Source organism: Nipponia nippon, unplaced genomic scaffold (genome assembly GCF_047370975.1).
Source record: "Nipponia nippon isolate SJK-2023a ecotype South Korea unplaced genomic scaffold, ASM4737097v1 scaffold_11, whole genome shotgun sequence".
Taxonomy (NCBI): domain Eukaryota; kingdom Metazoa; phylum Chordata; class Aves; order Pelecaniformes; family Threskiornithidae; genus Nipponia; species Nipponia nippon.
The window spans coordinates 20332865-20355341 of record NW_028262302.1 but is presented as its reverse complement, the minus strand read 5'-3'; the positions used below and the strand labels follow the sequence as shown (position 1 = coordinate 20355341).

Below are 22477 nucleotides of genomic sequence, written 5' to 3'. Positions count from 1 at the left end.
TGCCAGGCGGGTGACGGGCTGTGGACCAGCGGGAAAGGCCTCTGGCTGAGCTCTTGTTTCTGTACGCAGTGGCAGCGAGACATGTCTGAGACCCAGGCAGACCCCGCAGCCCAGCCTTTCCCTTGGTGTACAGTGTCTCGTGTGGATTATTTTGAAGACTGAGGAAAAGTTACTTGCAGTCGCCCGGGTAAGAACTCAGGAGTTTTACCCCAATCTGCCTGTTTTATTCCCACGGTTTTAAAATAAGGAATGCCCTCGTTAAATTAGCTGCTCCCTTGCTAGCTGAGCCAGCTCCGCTCAGGTTTGAGTGAGCCCCAAGGTCTCCATCTTGGCCGTGTTTCATTGCAGAGCCCAGGTGTGAAGATCCATGACTGTCTTCTGCCAAAGGGATGCTGCCGTGTCCTTGCTCCTTAGCAAAGAGATGCTGGGACATTTGCAAATCTCTCTTCATCCTGTTGCTGCACCTTCACAGTGCTGCAATCTACTCTGCTCAGAAGCCAATGCATCTGGAGGAAAGGGAGGCTATGGGTGAAATCCACTTCCTTATTGAGGGCCTTTTCAAGATGCTGTTCATCTTCTCTCCAGCTGTTAATGAGCCCATAGTGTGCAACAGTTGGGTTTTTTATAGCTCCCTTTGCCTCGGCTGTGCAGATATTGAGGCTGCCGGATTTGTCTGTATGTGGACCCCTCACAGCCCTCTCCAGCCTGCTGGACTGACACTGCTGAGGTTATAGCAAAGATTATTTCCAGAGCCCAGCACAAGAAATTGTGCAGCTGGTGCGCAGCCGGCACAGCCCTCCCGTAAGGCTGAGCAGGGCATCCTGCCTTGCGATCCCACAGGTGACCTCAGCTCCAGGGCTGCAGGATCTCTTTCTTTTCTCAGCGAAGCTCCCCCTTTGAAGAATGCTGTCTCGGCATGTGGAATACAAATGAAGCAGGGAAGGTGCATTGTAGCAACGGGGAGCTCCAGAAGAAACCGTGCTCTTTGGAAAACTGCGCCGGGCCTTTTAGATTCAGCTAAAGCTGAAATGCAGCAGCAGGATTTACCACACTCATCTCTCTCGCATTCCCTTTCCACCAGCCCCTGGAGAGCAGAGGAGGGGAAATTCCATGGCAAACTGCTGAATCACCCCAGGGAAAGTACTCTAAATTGCAGAGGTTTTCCTCAAGACCTTCCCTGAAGGAGAACACAAAGGTAGTCACAAACATGGGAGTAGAGGTGCCAGCTGGTGACAATATGCTTAAAACCCACTCATTTCAGTGTTTAACATTAAGCATCTTTATGGGCTGTTTCTAATTATTACCCTGAGGAAGACCACATGTTCTTAAGGTCTGTTTTTAGTATGTATTTCAATGAAGGAAATGACTTTCCTCAGGGCAGTGCTAGTGAGGTTATCTTAGAGCATGAGCACTGAGTCATTGACAAACCCTCACAGATGCTAACTAACAGTGATGGAGAATGTAACTCTTTGTTTTTTTTTTTTTAGTTCCCTCTAATGTAATAGCTGGAGAAAGCTTTTGTTTAACCATGGGCTTTCTGCTTTCCTGATACACCGTGTGCTGAGCAGGCTTGCCTAGATCTGGCAGTGGTTATGGACTCTTGTGCCATGCTGCCCTGAGTTGGCTGCGTTTTTTCATGCCACCTTGGATCTGGAAGCATCACAGCTTTACATGGTGCCGCACTGTACATAGAGAACAGAGCTGGAATTGCTGGAGAGTGTTGGTACAGCAGCGTCCCAGCTCGCTTCAAACCCGGCCAGCTTAGGATCAGCTCCAGGTTCAAGCTAATGAGCTTAAGTGGACATGAGCTGACTCCATATGGAAAAATTATGGATGTCTCTTCACTGAGCTCAGTGGCATAGCTTATAAAACCTGCTTTATCCCTCTATTTCTTTTTCCAGGATACACCAGCCCTTCATTATTCCAAATTTATAGGAAGCTGCTATTGAGCAAATATCCTGTCAGTTATCTCTGAGTGATTGTGATATATAATTGTGACTGTAAATCACATGGTGTGGGTTTTGCCACTTCAATGGATGACTAATTTTTTCTAAATGAAAAGAGACTGAGCAGAATAAGCCATGGTCTGCTTTGCCTATGAATACCTGGCTTGTCAGTGGGAGTGCCAGCCTGATACCTGTGCAAACTAAAAGCACTTTAAACAGAATGGAGCAATGAGAACTGTGACCACATCTGAAGGTGCTGAGAGCTCAGATGCCACGTGGGGTTCAAAACCACTTCCAAACACCACTGCGGGGAACTCGGCCAGCTCTGCACGCAGGAGGTGTTCCCTCGCCTGGACATGTCTAGGGCAAGGGGGCTTTGTGCTTTTTGAGGTTGCAAGGTTGGTGAACTGGAAATGATGGTGCCATCGATTGGGTTGTCAATCTGTCAGCCCTGGCCTCGCTGTACTGGGGAATTTGACATGAGTGCAAGGCAAACCTTCCAGGATGACGCCAGGGTTCATTCTTATACTGAGAGGTGGAAAACGAACTTTCTGTCCCCTGCTTCTGCAGCCTCAGCTCAAAACCGGCTCTTTGCCCAAAACTGGAGAGGGTAGGACCAGACATGCACACCTGGACAAAAGCTCGAGGAGGGTTTAGACTGACCTGCAAAGGATCACTTGGGTCTGTGTCTTCTTCCCTCCCTCCCTCTATTTTTTCAAGTAGACAAAAGGAGGACTGAGAAGTTTATGTGCTTTGGAGAATTTGAGCCGAGGACCTGCTGCTACCCAGACGAATAAGGCTGTGCAGTTGTTCTGCCCGCCTGCCTGCTGGTGTGTCAGCAGTGCACTCCCACCTGTGTTGAGCCTCTTAGCCGATTTTGACCACACTTGATGTAGAGGTCTCAAGGATGTTAAATTCTTGCATGTTTTTAAACAGCAGCTGGACAGATGGGGGACCCAAGTTATAACTCAACCCCTTGTGTTTTCCAAGAGGAAGCGGTTGGCTGGGCAGTCAGCGCCATGGCTGGCCGTTCATGGATCCGAAGCTTTTACAGTGTGGGGTTACGATGTCTTGGTCAGACAGGCAGGGACAAAGAGGAAACTAGAGGTTATTTATGAGCCTGTTTGTTACAGCAGAAATTCTGGTCCTCTCCACATTGGAGCTTTGGTGCCCGAGGTGCTGGTGTCACCCCAAGAGCTACAAACAGGCAAGCTCATTCAGGCACATCATCTAATTCAGACACCTCCAAAGCAACTAAGGACTGTGGCTCAACAAGTTATTGCCTTGCAGTTACTAACTAAATGCGTGCTTTGTCCCACTGGGGAGCAAGACCTTCGTGTTGGCTTAAGTCGACACATTTTACTGTGCAACTGGGGCAGGCTAGAAGTGTTTGTGAAGCTCAGCTGGGATGTGTTAGCACGTCGTGTCCACACAATTGCTCACAGTCAGGTGATGGCACTCAGGAGGAAAGGAATTTTTCTTGGGTTGTTTACAACTGCTTATTTGTCTTTGATTAACACTTTTCAATGAGTATGGCAGAGCAGTTGTTCTGAATATACTTTTGATGAAATTCTTCAGTGACAGCCACAAATTCCCTAATTCATCAGCCAAAAAAGAACAAAGACAAAAACGGAAGATCAGACTTTACATTCTTTCTATTTCCTTGGAGGAAGATGCAGAAATGAAAGAATAAATAAGCAGGCCAAGCTTTTGAGTTTATGCTTCTATAAAGGTCAGATCATGTTTCAAGCAATGAGCCCTTTCTCTGCAGTGTTAGTTTTGTTTTTACAGTCCATTCAAAATAACACAAGCCAGCCAAGTCTTAGGAAATTTCCCATCATGCAGCCTCGTGGGGCTCATCTCTCCGTGACAGTAGCTCTAAACTCTAACCCGACTCCTCTTTGCACTTACAGGTCCATGGCTCCAGTGAGGGAATGCTTTTAATTAGCACTGGCTGGTTTATGGAGCTAGGAAGGGTGGAAAATCTCAGCTACAGTGGCTGGCAGCACAGCGTTGTGTCGAAGCGTTGTTTTGCTGTGTGGGCGTCTTCATTTGAGCCAAGCTAACTAGGGAAGACTGTAGATAACCCAAGCTGACACTGGGATGAAAGGAAGCTGCAAATCATTTAAACTCAAACAAACAATGTAGGACGAAACAGAACAATGTTATTAGGTCAGCTGGAAAATAGCCAGGCTTTGGGTTAAATGACACAGCCAGAAAAATAGAGGCAGAAATTAATCTAGTCCAAATGCATAATGAGAGGCTGGGAAACCTAACTCATTACAAATGCCATTGTATCTATCTCAACTGTTCTTTTTTCTTTTCTTTTAATATTTAGAAGGAAGTAGGGAAAGCCCTGAAAGAAGCTTTTGATATTGGGAAACCCCCTTGTGCAGATGCTGCAGTCATTCAGGTAAACCGGGGGGAACGGAAAAGCTCTCATATTTTGGGGCAGTGGTGTTTTCGCACTCAAGTACATAGGTATTTGGCAAGACCCAGTTTTGCATGTCTTGGGCTAAGCTTGGTGTGTTACAAGTTTGCAAGTTAGCTGCCATGCTTAAACTGCATCTGTTTGCTCCCAAACCTGTTTTTGTCTTGTGCATATGTAAAGAAAACTAAACCAGCTAAAAAAGGATGAGCCTGAGATTAGCTGATTGATGCTGACGTTGCATTTTCATATATGCGCCTGGATTTTCATATAACCTTTTGGAAAGTCATGGTGTACGTTAACCGGTCTGCTCCATATGAGTTCTGCAGAGCACTTCTATAAATGCAGCAGAGTTGCCAAGCCATGGCAGGTCCCCATATCTGGCAGTGCAAACACAGGCAGCTTGCTCCCTGCTCTTATGTGCTGGGTACAGCTGCGTGCTTCAGAGCACAGCGAAGCCAAGTGCTCGAAGGGCATCGCAGAAGCACACTCTGCTGATTTATGAGCAGTACATACCATGGCCAGAGGCTGTTTGGATCAAGACCCGCAAAAGGCTTAAAATAAATCTTGGAGTTTACATGTGGACTCAAGTGATGCTAGAGATCAGGGGCAGGCTGTGGGCTGCCGTGACTGTATCTTTCTTCTCCACTGCCACCACCCCAGTGGCGGTCCTGTTTCAGGTCATGAGAGAGGGAAGTAGCCCCATGGTCCTTTGGGATGGCAGACAAGCTCAGGCACCCCGTTGGAGGCTGGCGGTAGTCATTGCAGATGAGGATACAGCTTAAGCTGGCAAAAACTGGCTTTTCTAGCCCAACTCAGACCCAGGCACCAAGTGCAGAGCTCACAGAGGGGACTGCTCCCTCCTTGCCTTGCCCCGTGCCCACCGGAGCGGTGGAGCAGTGATGTACTCAGTGATCTACCTGTGCTAGGGTGGCTTTTAGCTACTGAGCTGGCTTTTTTTTTTCCTGCTTCTGGCTGACAGAGCAAAGGTTTCTAATGGGGACCAGGCCAAAGCTGTGGTCCTCATATCTGCAACATCTAGCAATGTTTCAGCATGAGTGGCTTTGCTCTGTTGTGTATGTAACTGACAGGTTTGAATGCTCTGGGGTAGGTGATGGAAAAGCCTGGATAAATAGGCAAGCCTTATGAAATTACTGCCTCCTCAATTTTCTCAGGCTGACACTTAAAGATCAGATAGAAAATGAACAAGGTGTCATGGAAACTCATCAGCCATAGTTTCCTGACACTTTGGGGTGGCATATTTTATCCTGTCCCTTTGGGTGAACTTTTACATCTGTTGTGAGTGGTGGAAAAACGCATTCACGATGTGAGTCACCCTTTGTGTCTGGCTGACACTTCCCAGAGCACTGGGAGAGCACAGCTACGAGTCCATCTGTCTCCTTTTATCCATCTGGCTCTCCTCCCCTTACAAGCTTTTGTTTCCACAGGGCAACTAATGGGCAGCATTAAGTTGCCACCTGCTCAAGCCTGCCCAATATGGGGTGGATTTTTAGCTGTCTGGCACAGCCCACCTCCTGCAGGCACCTGGGCCACCCAACTGGGGTCAGTGGGGCGAGACAGGCGCCGTGGGGTTTAACATACATTGCCGTGTCAGGCGTGAGCGGTGGTGGCTGGGACAATGACACCTGTCTTCTTCAGGCATCCCTGGTAGAGACCCTGGCAGAGGCGCAGGGCACACTGTTAACGCTGCCTAATGTTTTTTTTAGTGGCTGCACCCAAATTTATCTGGGCGGGTGAGTCACGTAGAAGCACAGGTGCTCCCGCAAATGGCGGGTCTTCGTATGAGCTGAGCTGCCAGGCTGGACATTGCTAGCAGAGAACATTTGTAGGGACAGGCTTTCCCCAAGTGTATGACTAGCCTCCAGCCTGTTGACCGCAATGAAAGCAGTGGTAGCAAAGGTGTAGGATCAGGCATTAAGATAAGGCTCCTAAAAAAATACTTTTATTTCTACAAGGGCTCTCAAAACTGAAACAGAAGTTGTTGCCTAGAAGGCAGAGGAATTTGCAACAGGGTGAGGGATGGGATGTATTCTTTTCACTGCATAGGGAACAAATGGCTTTGTCCTGCTCTCCTCTCACGCCTTGAAATCCACAGATACTAACAGAGAAGACGGAGGCTGCCTGGCGTGTCAGTGAGAGCCTGAGCGAGAAGGTGGAAACTGTGTGCCTGGAGGAGTGCCTGAGGTTCCTGGAGAGGTAGGAGGGATGCTGTTTTCCTCCTCGGCAACGTCCTCAGTGCTCAAAAGAAAGAAATCCTGACGAAGCGACTGGCGATGCTGTGTTCACCCAGATCTGCCATTGCCCCTCTTCAGTTTGATGGCTGTTTCCCATCAGGCTGTTACTGGAGGGACAGTGCTTCGCTGCTGTTTCTGTGCTCAGCATTTGCTGTTGGACTAAAGCTGAGGGAACAAAGTGCACCTGGACTTGCCTAGGCAGGTTAAAGCCTTGGCGGGTGTTTATTCTGGAGAGGCTCAGACCTTAAAAACAACTAGAAAGAGGGGTTGGCCCTTCCTACCCTGGCTGTGCTTCCTGGGCACAGTGCTTTCTGCTGGCTCCCTGGGAGGGTGAGGAGCTCTGCTCTGTCCTGCTTCTCAGAGAAGGACGAATGTCTTCTTCTCATCTTCTGCCCTCTTACCACTCCTTCTGGCTCCCTTCATCTGCTCTTTGCTCTTGGGCATCTCCCTCCCTGTGTATCCCCCGCAGCAGAAAATGCCAGTGCTGCTGGTTGTAGATGAATATTTCAGAAGAAGGTTTGGTTTAAGATCCTTGGCCCTTCACATTATGAGGGGAAGGAAATTCCTATAAAACGGAGTTGTCCAGGAGCCATTTGTGTGACTGAGGCTGTGACGAAGCAGTCAATGGACTTTGTGGGTTATTCATACATGCTGAGGCTTTATTCTACAGCTTTATTGGCAAAGCCCAAGTTGCTTCCCAGAAGCAAGTATTGCAGCAACAGCAATGGTCAAAGGAACGTCCTGCCTCTCGATCCCTAGCAGTGGCACCCAGGCAGCTCGAGGGCTCTCCCTGTGCCGTTCCTGTGCTCTCCTTCCTCAGCAGCTGGGCAGAACAGAGACCGTCTTTGTCCTGCTTTAGATCCCCCCTTGGGGAACGAAACTGTGCATGCTGAAGACAAATAATCACAGAATATTCCTCCCATTTGCTGCTGGGCTAATGCTGTCAGATGGGTTACGGAGCACACTAGCTTAAAGATATTCTTTCTGTTTTAATTTAGCTATGAAAATGAAGTAAGAAGCTTTCTCCAGCTCGATGGCTGCCTTGGGATCTGCAGCAGCTTACGAATCCTGGAGAATTGCTGCATTCTCAGGTTAGAAACCAGACCGTCGTGGCATATGGAGCAAAATTAATTTTCTCCTGTCTGATCTTCTTCTGACTCTGCTATGGGGCCAGCCTTGCCTCCAGCTGGATCTGGTCATCCAACCCCATGCACACCAACCTTTAAGCGTGGAGGGAGCCAGCTGCAGTCAGCAAGACCCCTTCAGAGCTGTCCCAGCTGCCCTGCAGGAGAGAGGGGGCCGGGACTGCTGCATTGGCAGCCCGGTACTGCTGCTTCTCACCTGCTCCCAGGCCCTGCAGGTGCAGGGGGCATAGCCTGTGGTCCACCATCGTGCTCTTCCTGGTGCCCACGACCCTGAGCAGGAGGCGGGCAGCAATACCGTGTTGCATGTGGGGACGTTATCCTGGCCAGCCCTGCTGTGTGTTGCGATGTCGTTGTTCTCCCTGGCCTGATTCTCCCTCACTAGGAAATCCTTATAAACGTTGCACTGAGATGCGTGTGCTTGCATGCTTCAAGGTAAGCCCAAGCTTAAGCGCTTTGCTGAATGAAACCTTGTCAAACATGCCAGGCTTTCTCTGGCATTGCTAGGAAGGAGGGAAGAAATAAAGCACAGAAGGGTGGGGGAGGCTGCTTGCACCTTCGAGCTAATTTCAGAAGTGCTTGCAGCGATGGAGAAAACAAGGTTGCTTCTCTTCTTCTTGTGTAAAATTATCTGGGAATCTCTGGAGTCAGCAAAATGCCCAAATCCAGCATATGCACAGTGCTTACTTGACATCGGAGCCTTGCGTTGAGCCTAGGTAGCTGTTTTGTTTGTTGTATTTGCATGTTGCTGATGCTGGATCCTAGGCTGAATACTTAGAGGCTCTCTTATGTAATTCTTTACGGTGATACTGAGAATGAAGTTATACACTGAGCTTTTCCAGAAAGTAAAATATCCAGTTTCAAGCTGGTGATCAGGATTTGCTGACTTGAAGACTGTTCTGATGGAAGATAATTGTTTGTCTTGTATTTGTAGGGTGTTGGAAGCACACAGGATGCTCACCCAGCCTCCATTTGTCAAGGCCACTCCATGCCTACCCATTTTTGAAAATACTAGAATTTTTACTTATCTAATTTCACTAGTGATGGGTACAAGTGGCATTTGCGTGCATTAAGCTTTTGTGTCCTTCTGGCAGTATCTTAATGAGAGCTATTCAAAAGATGGGTGCACGTATGTGGGTCACTGAGCTAGCCCTGGACCCGAGCATGTGTTTATTCAATTACCCAGGCAGTTGTGTTGGTTACTGTAGGAAGAGTTTTGATCTGAGAGAATAAGCCTGATTTGATCTGATCAATATTTTCCATATCCCCCCCCTTTTTTTTTTTCAACAGGACTGTCTGGCATAAGCTAACATACATTTGCAGTGCCAGCACTGGTCAGGATGTTAAGGTAAATGGATTTCTGGACAGGATGGAAGATGAGATTACAGAGCATTTTCTGCAAACAGTCACTTCTAAAGCCAAGGTATGGGAGACCCATGTTAACACTGAATATTTTTAGACTGTAGGGCAGGCACGCACTTCACTCTTATGTCCTGATTTGGAAAGGGTGAAACCCTAGTCTTCAGGCCCAGTACCATTCTCTGCCTTGTCTGAAGCTGTATGTTGACAGCTTCATCTTTTCCAGTTTTTGGGATCCCAGTTCCACTGTTTCTAGTATTTGCTGCTGTGCTACAAATGGGTACCCCATGCTGTCCCTGGGTACCCAGACCTGAAGGGTTGAACTTCACCTGGTACCTACTCATCCCCAGCAGCCGAGCATCTTCCCGGCGCAGAGATAACTCACAGAGCCCAAGGCTGTGGTGGGTAGGCAGGATAGAGTAGGCTGACCAGAAATGTATCCCTCTCTTGGGATAAGTTCCCCTCCCTTTACACTTTCCAATATTAGACTATTCGCTCAGACAGCCACCTTCATATCCTGGGCTCCATGTCTAGATACACACAAATGCAGGCTCCTCATAGCGTGTGGTGTTGTGAGTTTCCTTGGGAAGCTCCCCTGAGCATCTTCAGGCTCATTGCACAGGTTCCCTCGAGCATGCTGATGGCAGCAAAAGGAAAATGACAAAAGAAACCCTGGCTACACTGTGCAGTTTTGGTCTCCAGAGCTCATTGCCAGCCTGTCCCATGGACCCACACATCAAGATGGGAGCGAGGGGTGGTTCTGACAGGGAGCATGGCCAACCCTGGGGAGCAACAGGAGACCTAGGGCTCAGGTTTTCAGTCCTTCTCCGACTGTGTCAACATGGGTTTTGAATCATGAAAGACAGAGTTTATGCCCTGCCTGTCTGCTAAATGATCCTTATACTTTCCCACTGAATAAGAGGCAACAGCCATGCTGGGAGCAGGATGCCAGAGCAGAAGGGTGCAGAACGGCTGGCTCTCCCTGCACTCCCCATCCATAGGAGCACGTTTTACATAGTTCCCAGATTAGAGCTATGGCCACCCATTTTTCATAGTTTTTGGTCTTCCAGGTTTGGGCTTAAGAACTTAATACATCCTTCCTGAGTTTGAATTGTTTCTTTCTTTCATGTTTTGCTTTTCTTTGAAATGAAGGAACAGGATGCTGCTGCTCGTGGAGGAGTCTGTTTCTGAGAGAAGAAAGAGCAAAAGCACAATAATCTGTATCTGTTGTTTGTGTGGTGTCTCTACGTGTGCACCCTTTGACTCTGTCTGTCCCTTTTCCTCAGGGAACACTGAAGGAGCACTTCAAAAAGCGTGACAGTGGTTTTGACCACATCCTTGAATCCTTAAAGCAAAGCTTTTTGGCATTTGGCAAGAAAAAAACAGACACATATGAGGTAAGAAATAAGTAAGAAAGTAAGAACGAGATATTACTTAGGAAATCACTAAAACTAGTCCTTGAACCTCTGGATTGCACAGTATTTCAGCATTAATCCAAACTATATTTTTGTCTGTTGTTAAAAGGGCTTTTAAAGATCTAGTGGTCTCAGTCCAGTTCCTCTATCTGACAGAGTTGGATATCTTCCTCACTGTGACAGCTAGGACCTTCCTGTAATCTCAGCAGAGAAACCAACAAGTGAAGAAATGTGGAAACTGAATGTACCTCCCACATACAGAGCGGGAGCATTGGGCCATCTCTGATCCTACCACTGCCCCAATGCCATTATATTGTAAATCTTCTCAGCTTCTAACTTGCTTCAACCTTAGCTGTAAGGAATATATATCCCTTTGATGGACAGTGGACACAGAGAGAGGTAAAAAGTCCAGATCCCCAAAGGACTCAGGCAGTCAAATGTGCCAGGGTTGGCGAAGAACAACCTTACAGAGTAGCTAAGTTTTTTCACCTTTACAGTAGCCTAAACAATTTGTCTAGGGTCTCACAACACCCTTGAGTCTGGCTGTTCAGCAGTGAGATTTGTACCTGGGGTATCCTCTTTTGCACGCAGGTTGGATTTGCTGCTGCTACCTGTAGTGTACATGTCCCCCTAAGTGCTGGACTCTCTTTCTCTTACCCTCCCGGGTCTTCAGGCTCTTTGTCAGTGCCGATTTTAATTAACATTTTGAAATGTGGAAAAAGGTAGTGGAACAGAAAAAATTAGGAGCTATTCGGCTGTTGTTCAGAGTCTGTCACTGGACATTATGTCACATTAGTGCTGGGGCAAGCAGGAGCTCGGTGGTGGAGTGCTGTGCCAGAGCTGTCTGTCTCTTGCTTTGTCTCTTTTGGACAGGGCTGGGGATTTCCTGTACCTTTGGACTGCAGCCTGAAACTGCTCTGATTTCAATTGCTAATGAAAATGCGGTTTCTGTGCAGCCCATCTCCCCCTAGAAACGCTGGCTCTCCCTCCCCCTTCAGGCACTGCGTGGTCTCGGCACCCGGGTTTCTCAGAAGGTAGTGGGTGGCTCAGAGATGCCCAGGTGACTTCTCCGTGACCAGCCACAACTGTGTGCCCAAGGGTATGGCCCTGGGATGTGTCTAGTGGGGATGCTGCAGGGAGGCTGGATCTGGCTTTGTCTGTAGTCCAGGCTGTCGCCAAGCGACGTGTTTGTCAGCTTGGGGCTAAGCCAAGTGTCACTGCTGCTCTGGAGTGTGGGTGACCTCTGACTCAGCTAACTGGTCCCATCGCTTTTGGTTGGATGTCTCCACACTTACCATCAATGTTTGTGTCATCCACATATGGCTTGGAGGTACCATGTGTTAGACCAGGCATTTTAAAGGGACACTTAAGCAGAGAAACGGGCCACCCGTCTGCATGGACCCTATATCCCCTGTCTACACTGGGCAGAGTCCTATAGGTATGGTCTGGTCCTTGCTCAGTACAGGGAAGTTAATTTGGTCTTCTTTGCTCTGGAACAGGCCCTCGTCAAGGCTGTCAATGTCATCATTATTACAGAATATGTGCAGGCTCTCCTGACCACTTCCAGGAAACCATCTTCTGTGCAGAGGAGGAGGATTGTCAGCAAGATAGAAGAAGATCATAGGATGCTGCAAACCATCTTTAAAGAGTGCTTAGTAAGTCTTTGATATGGTTACGGTTTTGCTCTCTGTCATCAAGAACAGTACCAGCAGGGGAAGAGGCTTTGAAAGCAACAGAAAAGCTTAGGAGGTCTTACCACAGTGGTATCCAGCTTCACAGAAATGACAGTCATCAAATGTGCTGACGGCCCTTCTGATCTGCCAGAAGCTGTTAGTTTATAGCTTTGCAATGTGTGACTAGAGGAGGCAAGATTCACACTCCTGCCACTGAAATAAGAATGAGGCGTGATCCTCTGAGTTGGTAAGACAGCTCCAAAGCTGTCAGCTCCCCCAGGCAAGCCTTTGGTACATGGCATGGGGGTGCAGAAGAGGAAAAGCTGTGTCCCTCCTAGTGCTTTCCCTTGAGCCTCTGCGCTGATGAACCAAATCAGCTGCTTCACATCTTGCAGGGCTTCACCTTCTCCATGGATTGCTCCGTAAGCTGCTCCTCCTTGGACATGGGGTATGCATTGTTACCCCTCCGTCCGGCCTCCTCCCTCCCCGCAGGCCCTTCCCAGCCCGTCAGAGCTGGGCTGATGGCTGCATGAGCCATTTCCCGGCGCTGCAGTATTTCCTCATGGGCGGAAACATGCCGATGCTGTTGTGGTTGGTGACAGTTGCAGGGAGGAATGAGCCTTCCTGCAGGGGTAAACGCCTCACACCATTAGGAGGTAAAGATGCCTTGCAAAAAGGATAGATTGGGTGTAAAAGCAGAGCCACACCTCTGAAAAAAAACTTGTGGAAAAAAGCAAGGTCTGATTTGCAGAAGCAACTTTGGAAGCTTAAAAAGCCTCTTCACTTAATTCATAATCTGGTATAGTTGGCAGTGCTGCACATGGCATCTGCGGATGCCACCAGGCTGTCACATTGGTCCCTTGATTGCCCAAGGGCAAGGACTGCAATGCCGGCAGCATCCCCTCCTGCGGCTGCTCCAGCCAGAGAATCACTGCCGTGCAATGGCCCCTGGCACAGCTCTTTTGCAAATGCAGGCTCAGAGCACCCGGGCATAGCACTTCGTGAGAGGCCAGACTGAGCATCGCAGCAACAATTACAAAGCTCGTCTGGTAACAGGACTCAGATGTGACACAGCAGATAAAAAGCCTCAGCTTTATTGGTTTTAATAATTTCACAAATTCTGAGTCATTCTCACAACTTGTGAATTTAAGTGCTAGGGACTGGAAACCTATTTCTTCTAGACAAGCCCCCTGCAAGTAATTTGTCAGCAATTCCGACTTTGTCCAAAGAATAAAATGATTATCTGTAGCCTCCTCTAAAAACCTCTCAGACCCATTACAATTAATGCATTAGTTTCATGGTGGAAAGCTGGAAGCTGGCAGTGCTTTTAGCTGAAGACCCACCTCTCCTGGAGTGATCAATCACAGACAAGTCAATGCTTTGAGCAATCGAGCCATTGGGAATAGCAGGAGGATTCTCTAATCTTAACTCTGAAGTTTACCAGTAATGCTGTGCTCAGCATTAGCTGTGGATGTAAGGTGCAAGGAAAGCTGGTTTTATAGTGTAAAGGAGATACAGGAAATCTAATTATGCACTAAAACCCTACGTTCAGCTTGGGTGAAAAAAGTCTGCATCTAGTTAGCACTGTTTCCCTTGTGTCCCCAGTCTGTGTGCTTTCTTATTGATGTGGGAGCACCGAAAACCTTGGGGAGGAAATGCATAAGCGATTTGCAGGGGACAGCTTGATACTCAGTCAAATGAGGTACACGGTTATGCATGCAAAATATGTACTCTGCTGCAGACTGAATTTATCGTGCAGTTGCTGCGCAGGCTGCACCTGCTCCCTGCCCTGCTTTGCCCTCTCTTCAGGCTCTGCCTTCCCCTCCGTCTTTACAGCACATTAGGAAATACCTTGCTTCTCTCCTAAGAGCACTATGTGTCAAAGGCACTTAAGCACTGCTGACAAGACACCTCTTTTTTGTCCTTTTAGATTGCAGGCTGTTTACCTCTGACCTTGCCTGTCTGTATAGCCCTTAACTAAATCTGACACCTTCAAATTAATTAGCATTTTGTAATAGTGAGCTTGCCAAGTATGAAGCCTGACAGTATCGGTGCGTTAGGAGCTGAGTACAGCTTGTGTGCTGTGCAGAGCTAGACATGCTGTTTGTCTGCAGTGCGGAGGAAGAGAGAGAAGGCTGTCTTCAAATATTACTATTATTTTTAATTTATGTTCAATGCGGAGGTGAGCTGCACCGAGAATGCAGCCTGCTGTTTCTAATGCCCCATGGAGATCAGGGGAACCTGGGCTCCTCCTGCCCCACTTTGGCAGCCCGTTCTCCAGGTTTGCTTTGTCACACAGTCTCTGTTGACGTGATGGCATCAATAATTCAGAGAAGCAATTTAATCACATTACTGCACTGATGAAAAACGTGAGCAAGACCTGAAGCTCTCTCTCGGAAATTCATCTGCATTCTGCTTCCTCTGGCTTTGCTAAAAAAGCTGTGTGTTTCTGGATGAGGCTTTCTTCTTCTGTGTGCTCTGGTTCAGAGGGAGCTGACCACACACAGCATCTACCAGCCATGTCATATCCTCTACAGTCCCCAGCCCTGCTTACTGTTTTTTCTGTTTTTCTGTTAGAGGATCTGTGTGCCCTCATCCTCTCCCCAGGGTTGCTTTTCTGTCCCTGGGCTTGCTTCAGGACAGCAGAAATGCCATCAAGTCTGGCCGACAGAGCTTGTTTTCACATAGGTACAGGGCTGTGCTTACCCCTGGAAGGAAACCACTTCCCAAAGGTTGAAATGGCCTCAAGAGGACAGTTGAGGTAGGGAAAATGAGGTACATTTGCTCTCTTTGTCAAGGGAAATGCAGGAGGGGATTCTGTGCTGCTGAAGGTAGTCGCCCAGCCACCCTGGAAGCAGTCTGTGGTTACACCCCATTTTCTTTTCTCCTACCCTGGAGGGAAAACAGGCTCCTATATATACACAGACAGTCCTGCAAAGCTCCCAACCCACGCAGTGAAATCCCCAGTATGAGACGAGTCCAGCTCTTAATGTTACGTGCTGCTTCCCTTGCCCTGAACACACCTTTGCTTCTCTTCCCAGGGTCCTGCAGCTGGTCCCCTTAAGGATCCTATAAAAGCAATTTTAGGACTTATTCAAACTTCTGATGCTGAGGGGATGAAAATAGCCCTTCTGCCCATTCTCAAAGAATTTCCTGATCTAAGGTAAGGTCTTTTATTGGTTTGACTTCTGTAGTTTCTTAACTGATTACTTGCCACCAGAAGACCTATAGCAGTATTAGTCCTGCAATAATTTCTCTTTGCAGCATGCTGGGCTAGGCACAATGCTTACCTTTGAATGCACTCGATGCTGCCTATTCGCAGGTGCTGGTTAATGTGGTTTAGAGCTTTGCCAGACATTAACCAATGGAGTTGAGGTGTCCTTCTGTAAAGGTGAAGGATAGATGAAATGGCCGTCAACAAAGCAGGAACGCTGTGGAAAAATACTACCTGAATGGACAATTTACAGGCACATGTATCCCAAACGTAGGTTTCAAGAACATCCTTAACTCGGGCATTTCATAACTTCCAAGCACTTGGCTTTTGGCTTTAACACTTCACCAGTCCTTTTCTATTCTATTCTATTTCCACAAAATCCTAGGTGTGTTCAGCAAGAATATACACCTCCATTTCTCACAGCAAGCTGTTAACAGAAATGAAACCCAAGTTTTATTAGGAAGGTGAGATCTCAGATAACTGCATTTGTTCCAAAGTCTGTGGTTTATTACATCCATCTTTTGTTCTGATGGCTTGTGCTAGTGACTGTATTTTTCCAAGTTAACATGATTACAGTGTAGAGCGCTCTGTCACAGGATGCTGTGAAGGCCAAAAGTGTGAATAGCTTCAAATGGGGAGCAGGCAATTTGTGGTAGATAATTGTTTCAGTGCCTATTCAACATGACAGTCATGATATAACCCCCAGCAAAGGAAGTCCCTAACCTGCAGATTGCCAGAAGCGCAGGGGGGGGGGGGGAAGACAGACAAAGAGAGATCATGTTATGCTTTATCTGGCTTCTATATTCTTTTCCTAAGCATTTGTTACTTTTGAAGATGCTATTGAGCTAAAAAGCTGCTTATCTGATACAGCATAGCAATTCTTATTCTCTTACTATATATACACACACATATAAAAATAGTAATATATATATAAAACTATGTATTTATATATATATATATAGTATAGGAATTGGGCATAGGAAGTACTCACAGAATATTATTTTGATCCAGATCTCAGAGGAGGTCATCCTGGTGTGAGTAGATGCACGGTTCTTGATTTCAGCAGATTCCCGTATGTTTAAAACTCTTTGGCTTGGATACATTTGCCCTGTTTGTTAATCAGACTAATATGTTGTGGCCCCGCTCAGCGAAGCAATGCTATGTAGAACAAAAATCCTATAGCCTTCCAGATGAACAAGAAGTAACCCCATTTGAGGGGAGAAAAGATATCAAAAATGCTTCCAAATGGTCAAATGCAGAGTTACCTGAAGCCTATTGTGGTGGATACAGATCTTTTTCTAGGAGAAACCTGAGGTGAAGATTTCCACAGTTTCATGAAGATGCTGTGTGCACTGGGCTTGGGACCCATGAGCTCAGCCGTTTCCTACACAGCTCTCGTGATACAGCCTCCTCCTTGCTAGGTGGCCAGAGGGTGTTGAAAAGCAGCTCAGCAGCTTCCAAGCCTTGGTCTGGACCAGCAAAACTGAGGGGTAGGAAGCAAGCTTTCTGCCTCAACTCTTTCACTGACCTGCCCTCTTATCCCTTTGGAAAGGAAGGAGCATCTGAGTGCAGTGCTGGACATCAAGGACTCGCTCAGCCGAGAAGACAGAACTGCTCTCTTGAAGGCATTTCACGATAACTGCAGGGAATCAGAAACAGAAGCAAACTTGCTTTTTGCAGATATAGAAGTAAAACCTAGAAAGTATGGACTCTGTGGCTGCTTCTGCTGTTAGCAAAGGTGGGTGTGTGTGTGAGCGTGCTTGTGTGTAACGTGCGTACCTGCACAGGCATAGGCATGCCTGCTTTCAGGGAGGTGGAACAAGTATGGCTGTAGCATCACCTCCCCGAGGTCGTCGTTGCTGTATACGCCGGTTCTACTTCCCTCTCTCCACCTGCAATTTTCCACGTCATGAAGCATAGTGTTGTAGGCAGTGCAGGGTGCTAAATGCTTAGATGTGTGATTCAGGTTACTGCAGGGACAAAGGAGAAGACAGGGCTCTTCCTCCCTGCCCTTCACTCCTGTCTGTGTGTCCCTGCAGCTGCCTCGCCGCAGCATCCTCTCCCTCCCAGCTCTTACCATGTGTGCATGGGCAGGGTGTCCCAGGCAAGTGCCACTGCCTCCTGGCAGGGCAGGCTGCGGGGTTTTCTCCTGCATGGTCCCCTTGCTCTCCTGGTGCAGAGGGGAGAGGTATGTCAGCCCCACTGCTGCTCCCCTCCATGAGAGCCGTATTAATGAAACCGGGGCGGGCCTGCCCAGGTGACTGAGCGTGCCCCCTCCGCGCCGGCAGCAGCAGCTGGTGGCAGAAGGGAGGAGGGATAAAAGTCAGAGGGATGACTGTCACTGTAATGTCTTAAATCCCCTTAGTGAGAGCTGCCAGGTCTCATCTAGAGCACCTGCAATCTCCTTTCAGTTTCCCTGAGTGATTCCTTCACAGTCACAAATTGGGGATTTTGGGGGGTAAGCTGCAGCAGATCTTGAAACTACTAAGCAGGTCTTCCTGGTTTAAAAATACTTAGTGGAGAACATGCAGCTGTTTGCTTCACTTTAAATAATCTGCAACTTCTTTTTAGTCCGAATTTGTCCAGCTCAGAGCCAGAGAATTTTGTTTTATCTTTGCCAGGCCAGAGCCCTCGGCTATCAGAAATAGTCTCCCTCGGTTAATATTTACGGATTGTCATCAGTTACCTTCTTTTGGATAAGCTGAATAGACCGAGTGTCTCAGGTTGAGAAGCACAGTCTCTTTGCACCTCCTCCTCCACTCTCCAGTGTCACCGTTTATTTATAGCTCCCCATATTGGCAGATCAGGGATGAGTTACTCAGGGCTCTGACCTGGGGCCTCCAGGCACAAGCAGACAGCAGGCTACCCTGTTAGCAGGGAGAGAAAGCAATTAAAGAAACAATTAACAAGCACGCAAACTTTCCCTTCCTAATGAAACCTGATTCTGATATAATGAACTGGCTATCAGCCACCCACTTTTATATCCTCCTTTAAAGAAATTATGCATGGCACCGCCTTCGCTTTAGAAAAGATATTCAGGAACATGTTTTTAAAACACGGTAAGTCACTTCGTCTCCTCTTTGCTGAAATCCCCTGGGTAAATAGGCTCCCAGATCCCAGAAGACCTGGCTGTGCCTGCAGTGCACGTGTGCAGCACAGGTTGGTAGTCTCACCTGAGCTCAGGGGTAGCAGTAACAGTGAAATCCGTGTTGGGATGTGCTCAAAGGGAGGTCACCTTCCTCCTTCATCCCAGCCCTGCGATTTTGCTGCCATGTGCTGGGGTGTGACCTGCAGGTACATCGGGAACCATCTGCTTTCTCCCAGTCAGGAACAGTTGTGCGTATTTGTCCCTTCTGTATGCGGAGGTGGGAGAACTTTGGAAAAGTGTTATCTTTGGTTGTTTCATGTTAGCATGAAATGACCTCCCAGAAGAAGAGTGAGCAGGTTTGGCTGGAGTGGGCAGGCAGCAGCAAGGGTGCTGCCCATGGCTGTGGGCCCATGGATTGCGTTAGCCAGAGTAGCCCAGGAACTGGAGATTTTCAGCAGGTAAATGTCGATACAGCTTCATACAAGAGTCTGTGCATAGGAAAGATGTTTTTGCTGTTTGACTCTTGCACGTGTTCTGATGAGTGCTATTTAATTACCCAGCTTTTTTCGTGCTTTCCCTTAGGGCTGCTGTGAGAAACGTGAGGTCTTGCTCCCACGTGGCAGTGTCTGCAATCACAGCTTCTTGAAAGCTTCAGGGACCCGTGCAGCCGGATGCACGGAGAAGCCTGACAGCTATGGAAGACACAATTCCTGCACTTTTGCAGGAAAACCACGTGGTCCAAATCCTAATCTACTATGCAAAGTCCAGATGGAAGACGAATGGGATATGGCAGAAAGACACTCCTTCAAAATTTCCTAGAGGTTGCCGCTTAGCTGAGTCCTGCTGGTTATTCCCACAATGTGGTGTGGTGGTGTGTTGAGGAGGAGGAAGGTTTTCCCTCACCAAATTTCTCTGTTTCCATCCCTTGTTTCATGCAATCTCACATGAAACCAGGGACTGCTGCACCACACAGTGTCCTAGCAGATGCCATGGCATCGCAGCCTCCCCCAGGGACCCAGGACCCTCCGTTAGGGAATCCTGCCTAGCCCATGGTGCCGGCGGTGCCTGCGGGTTTGGGCGCCTGGATCCACCCCTGAAGCCTGACCTGCAGCAGGAGGGGTGCAGACAGAGCTGCCTCTTCCCTCGCTCCCCACACACAAAGGCTGTGGCCCGCTTTGGGGGCAGCCTGCTGTGGTGCCGGCTGTGGGACAAGGAGCTCTTCCCGTATGAGTTTTACAGCTGGCTCTGGAGCAGAGTCTTGCATTCATTTTTATACCTCAGTTACTGGAAATTTCCTCTTGGAGAGGGAGGGGAAAGCCTCATGGGAAGCAGGCAGTGAAAGGAGCTGTTTGTCCCAGCCTCCGGGCAAGGTCTGTGCTGTTTTCAGATGTAAATAGGCAGTTCCTATTAGGAAAACGCTGACTTTTCTTCCCGGTTATCTATGGACTGGTCACAGCCTCCTAGCTGGATTGCGTTCAAGGCCCTCCTTTGCCATTGTGTTAATATAGGCCATTACTGCTCCTCTCTGGCCATGTAAACAAGCAAAAAAGGCTCTACTACCTCAGACGTGCCAGTGCTTTTCTGAGCGGCCATTCCGCCTCGAATCTGCTTCCCTAACAAGAAAAGGGGCAAATTTGTGCATAACCCATCAATGTGCGGAGGTGGGGGACATGTCAGGCCCTGGGACCCTGGGAAAGCGCAGACTCAGGTGGGTGCTGCCACGCTCTGCAGTGCTGTGCTGTCACCCCAGGGACGTGGGTGTCCCAGCTCAGGGGCAGCTTGTCTGCCCAGGGCCCTTCGTGCAGATGGGGTCCTGTGAGCTTGACAGGAGCCAGAGCAGGTTTATAATTGTCATAAGCTTTGCTCCTGGCACAGCGCTGAGCGTGGAGCGAGTGGCAGAGAAGCAGGAAGGAACAGGCTGCTCCATCTCCAGGGAGTCCTCTGTGGGTATTCGGGGCACCATGAGACCTCAGCATCGTTACGCTCTGTCCCTCACATCGTTAAAGGGCAGCCAGAGTGTCCTGTGGCCTGCCTGCCCTTCCTGACCGCATGTCTGCTTGAAAGCCCCCGCTCCTGTGTCCCTTGCATTTTATAGCTGTCCATTGCAGCTTCGGTGAGACCTTTCCCGGGACGTGGGGAGGCTGGGGGAGCTGCAGCCTGGCCGGGTGCATGCTGGTCAGGCTGTGGTGCTGGGTGGATGCCTGCCCTCCAAAGGGTGCTAGCCCTGCTGGGCACACTGGGCCAGTCACCCTCTCCTCCTGCCTAATTGCACTTTTTTTTTCAAGGGCGGGAAGGGATGAGAACCCTGACTGCGACAGCAGGGTCAGAGTCAGCCTCTGTTGATGGGGATATTAAGCAAGGAGCCTTCCAGAGAAAATAAATAAAAACTCCTCTGACATTTCGATCACCGTCAGGCTAAAAATAATCCCACAGCACATGGATGGCTCCTGCCACGTACATGTGGATGGCTGCGTACATCTCTGCCATTTGACATTCACAGTCAGACGAGGGTATATTCTGCTCACAAGCAGCAGCTGGGAGCTGTGGGGGTTGCCAGCCTTGCTGCTACCGACCCAGCGGCTGAGATGGCTGAGGACCAGCCCCATGCCACTGCAGCTGCTGCGGTGCCTGTCCTCGCTGGGTGGGCAGGGGACGGGCAGCACCTTTGCTCTGTGTGTGTGCGCGTAGAGAAGCACTGCTTTCAATGAGGTTTCTTAGTGTCAAGTTTCTCCATCCTGTGCATAGCATCCACTTATGGACAGGGCAAATAAAGACTTAAATTTATCCGTGAGTTTTAGTGCTGGTGGCACATGTAAGGTTTTCCAGAGCTGGAAGGCATGGGGATGTTGGCTGGGACGGGGATGGGGGGTGATGGGGAGAGGCCGCCTGGCGTGGAGGCAGGTGGTGGGGGAGGGATGTCCTCGGCCACCTGCAAGTTGCCTGGGGAGAGCAGATGGTATGTGGGGAGGCTCTGGGTGGCTCCCCAGGAGGGGAGACAGGGGCAGGGGGGATGCTGGGTCGCTATCTGGGGCTATCTGGGGTGGCCAGGGAGGGGAAGAAGGCTGTGGGGAAGGGGAGTGAGGGATTTCCCTTGTTTGGGGGGAATTTTAGTCTGCTTTGCCATGTGCCCTGACCTTCTCAAGTGACCCAGCCTCCTCCTTTCCAGCCTTCACCCTAGGCTCAGGTTAAAGCTCTCTGGTGGGATTTGTGCTGTGCTCTGCAGAGGGCCAGGAAGCAGGATCACACTCGGGATCCTTCAGCAGGATTATCTCATGGCCTCAGGATGTGGGCAGGGGCAGCACTGCCTTTGCTCTCAGCCTGCCAGGGCCACCATGGAGCCCCAACGAGCATCTCCCACTTGCCCTCCTGTCCGGCAGCGCCCACAGCAGCTCCACTGCTGTGAGCAGGACAGGATCGCTCAGAGCTCAGTGCCCAGAGGGTCCCTGCACAAAGACCCTCTCCCACTCCCTCTGCACCCAGGGTTTCACGAGGATCCCCTTGATGCCAGGGTCATGCCACTGCCATGCTCACCCATCACCCGGACATGCCAGCCCTGGGGACGTGGGCAGCAGGCAGTGACGCACTGCTCCTCGTAGTCTGATGCTCTGGCTTTTTTGGGAGCTGCTCTCCATCCATCACCTCTCTGGCTCTGCACTGGGCCGACAGGTTGTGTGGTGAGCGGCGATTTGTCACCTGTGTCCCCCACATTGCTCGGGGCCGGGGTTTGGCTGCGCACTTTGAAGTGCTGCAGAGCCTCACCAGCCACCCCTGTCATTTGAGCTCCTGTCCCCGAGGGTCACCTTCAGTGCTGGATGCTGAAGACAGTGGAAAACAGACGCTCCTTAATTATGCTGCAAGCTCTGAGGAAAGACCTGACATTTGCTGCGGTGCCACCTGTGCTTCCCCAGTTTACTTAGTGGCTTTGCCAAGGATATGTGACAGTGAAGGGAGGGCTTG

The 22477-nt window shown here is 49.2% G+C and overlaps 1 protein-coding gene across 5 annotated transcripts in view; it reads left to right on the top strand.

Annotated features, from left to right (window-relative positions):
- LOC148056859 (exocyst complex component 3-like protein) overlaps positions 1 to 21264 on the top strand; it is a 41515-nt gene extending 20251 nt beyond the window's left edge. For 2 of the 5 annotated variants that reach the window (XM_087747788.1, XM_087747790.1), the window contains exons 4-14: positions 70 to 187; positions 1082 to 1195; positions 4285 to 4359; positions 6491 to 6591; positions 7628 to 7720; positions 9062 to 9194; positions 10417 to 10527; positions 12045 to 12200; positions 15260 to 15381; positions 16985 to 17170; positions 19103 to 21264. In XM_087747788.1, coding sequence (XP_087603914.1) covers positions 70 to 187; positions 1082 to 1195; positions 4285 to 4359; positions 6491 to 6591; positions 7628 to 7720; positions 9062 to 9194; positions 10417 to 10527; positions 12045 to 12200; positions 15260 to 15381; positions 16985 to 17165 — 1204 coding nt within the window. In that variant the 3' untranslated portion in view covers positions 17166 to 17170; positions 19103 to 21264. Of the gene's footprint in view, positions 1 to 69; positions 188 to 1081; positions 1196 to 4284; positions 4360 to 6490; positions 6592 to 7627; positions 7721 to 9061; positions 9195 to 10416; positions 10528 to 10654; positions 10931 to 12044; positions 12201 to 15259; positions 15382 to 16722; positions 17171 to 19102 lie in introns of those variants that run through there. The other 3 variants (XM_087747791.1, XM_087747792.1, XM_087747793.1) reach the window with 3 other exon arrangements.
- The last annotated feature ends 1213 nt before the right edge of the window (positions 21265 to 22477 follow it).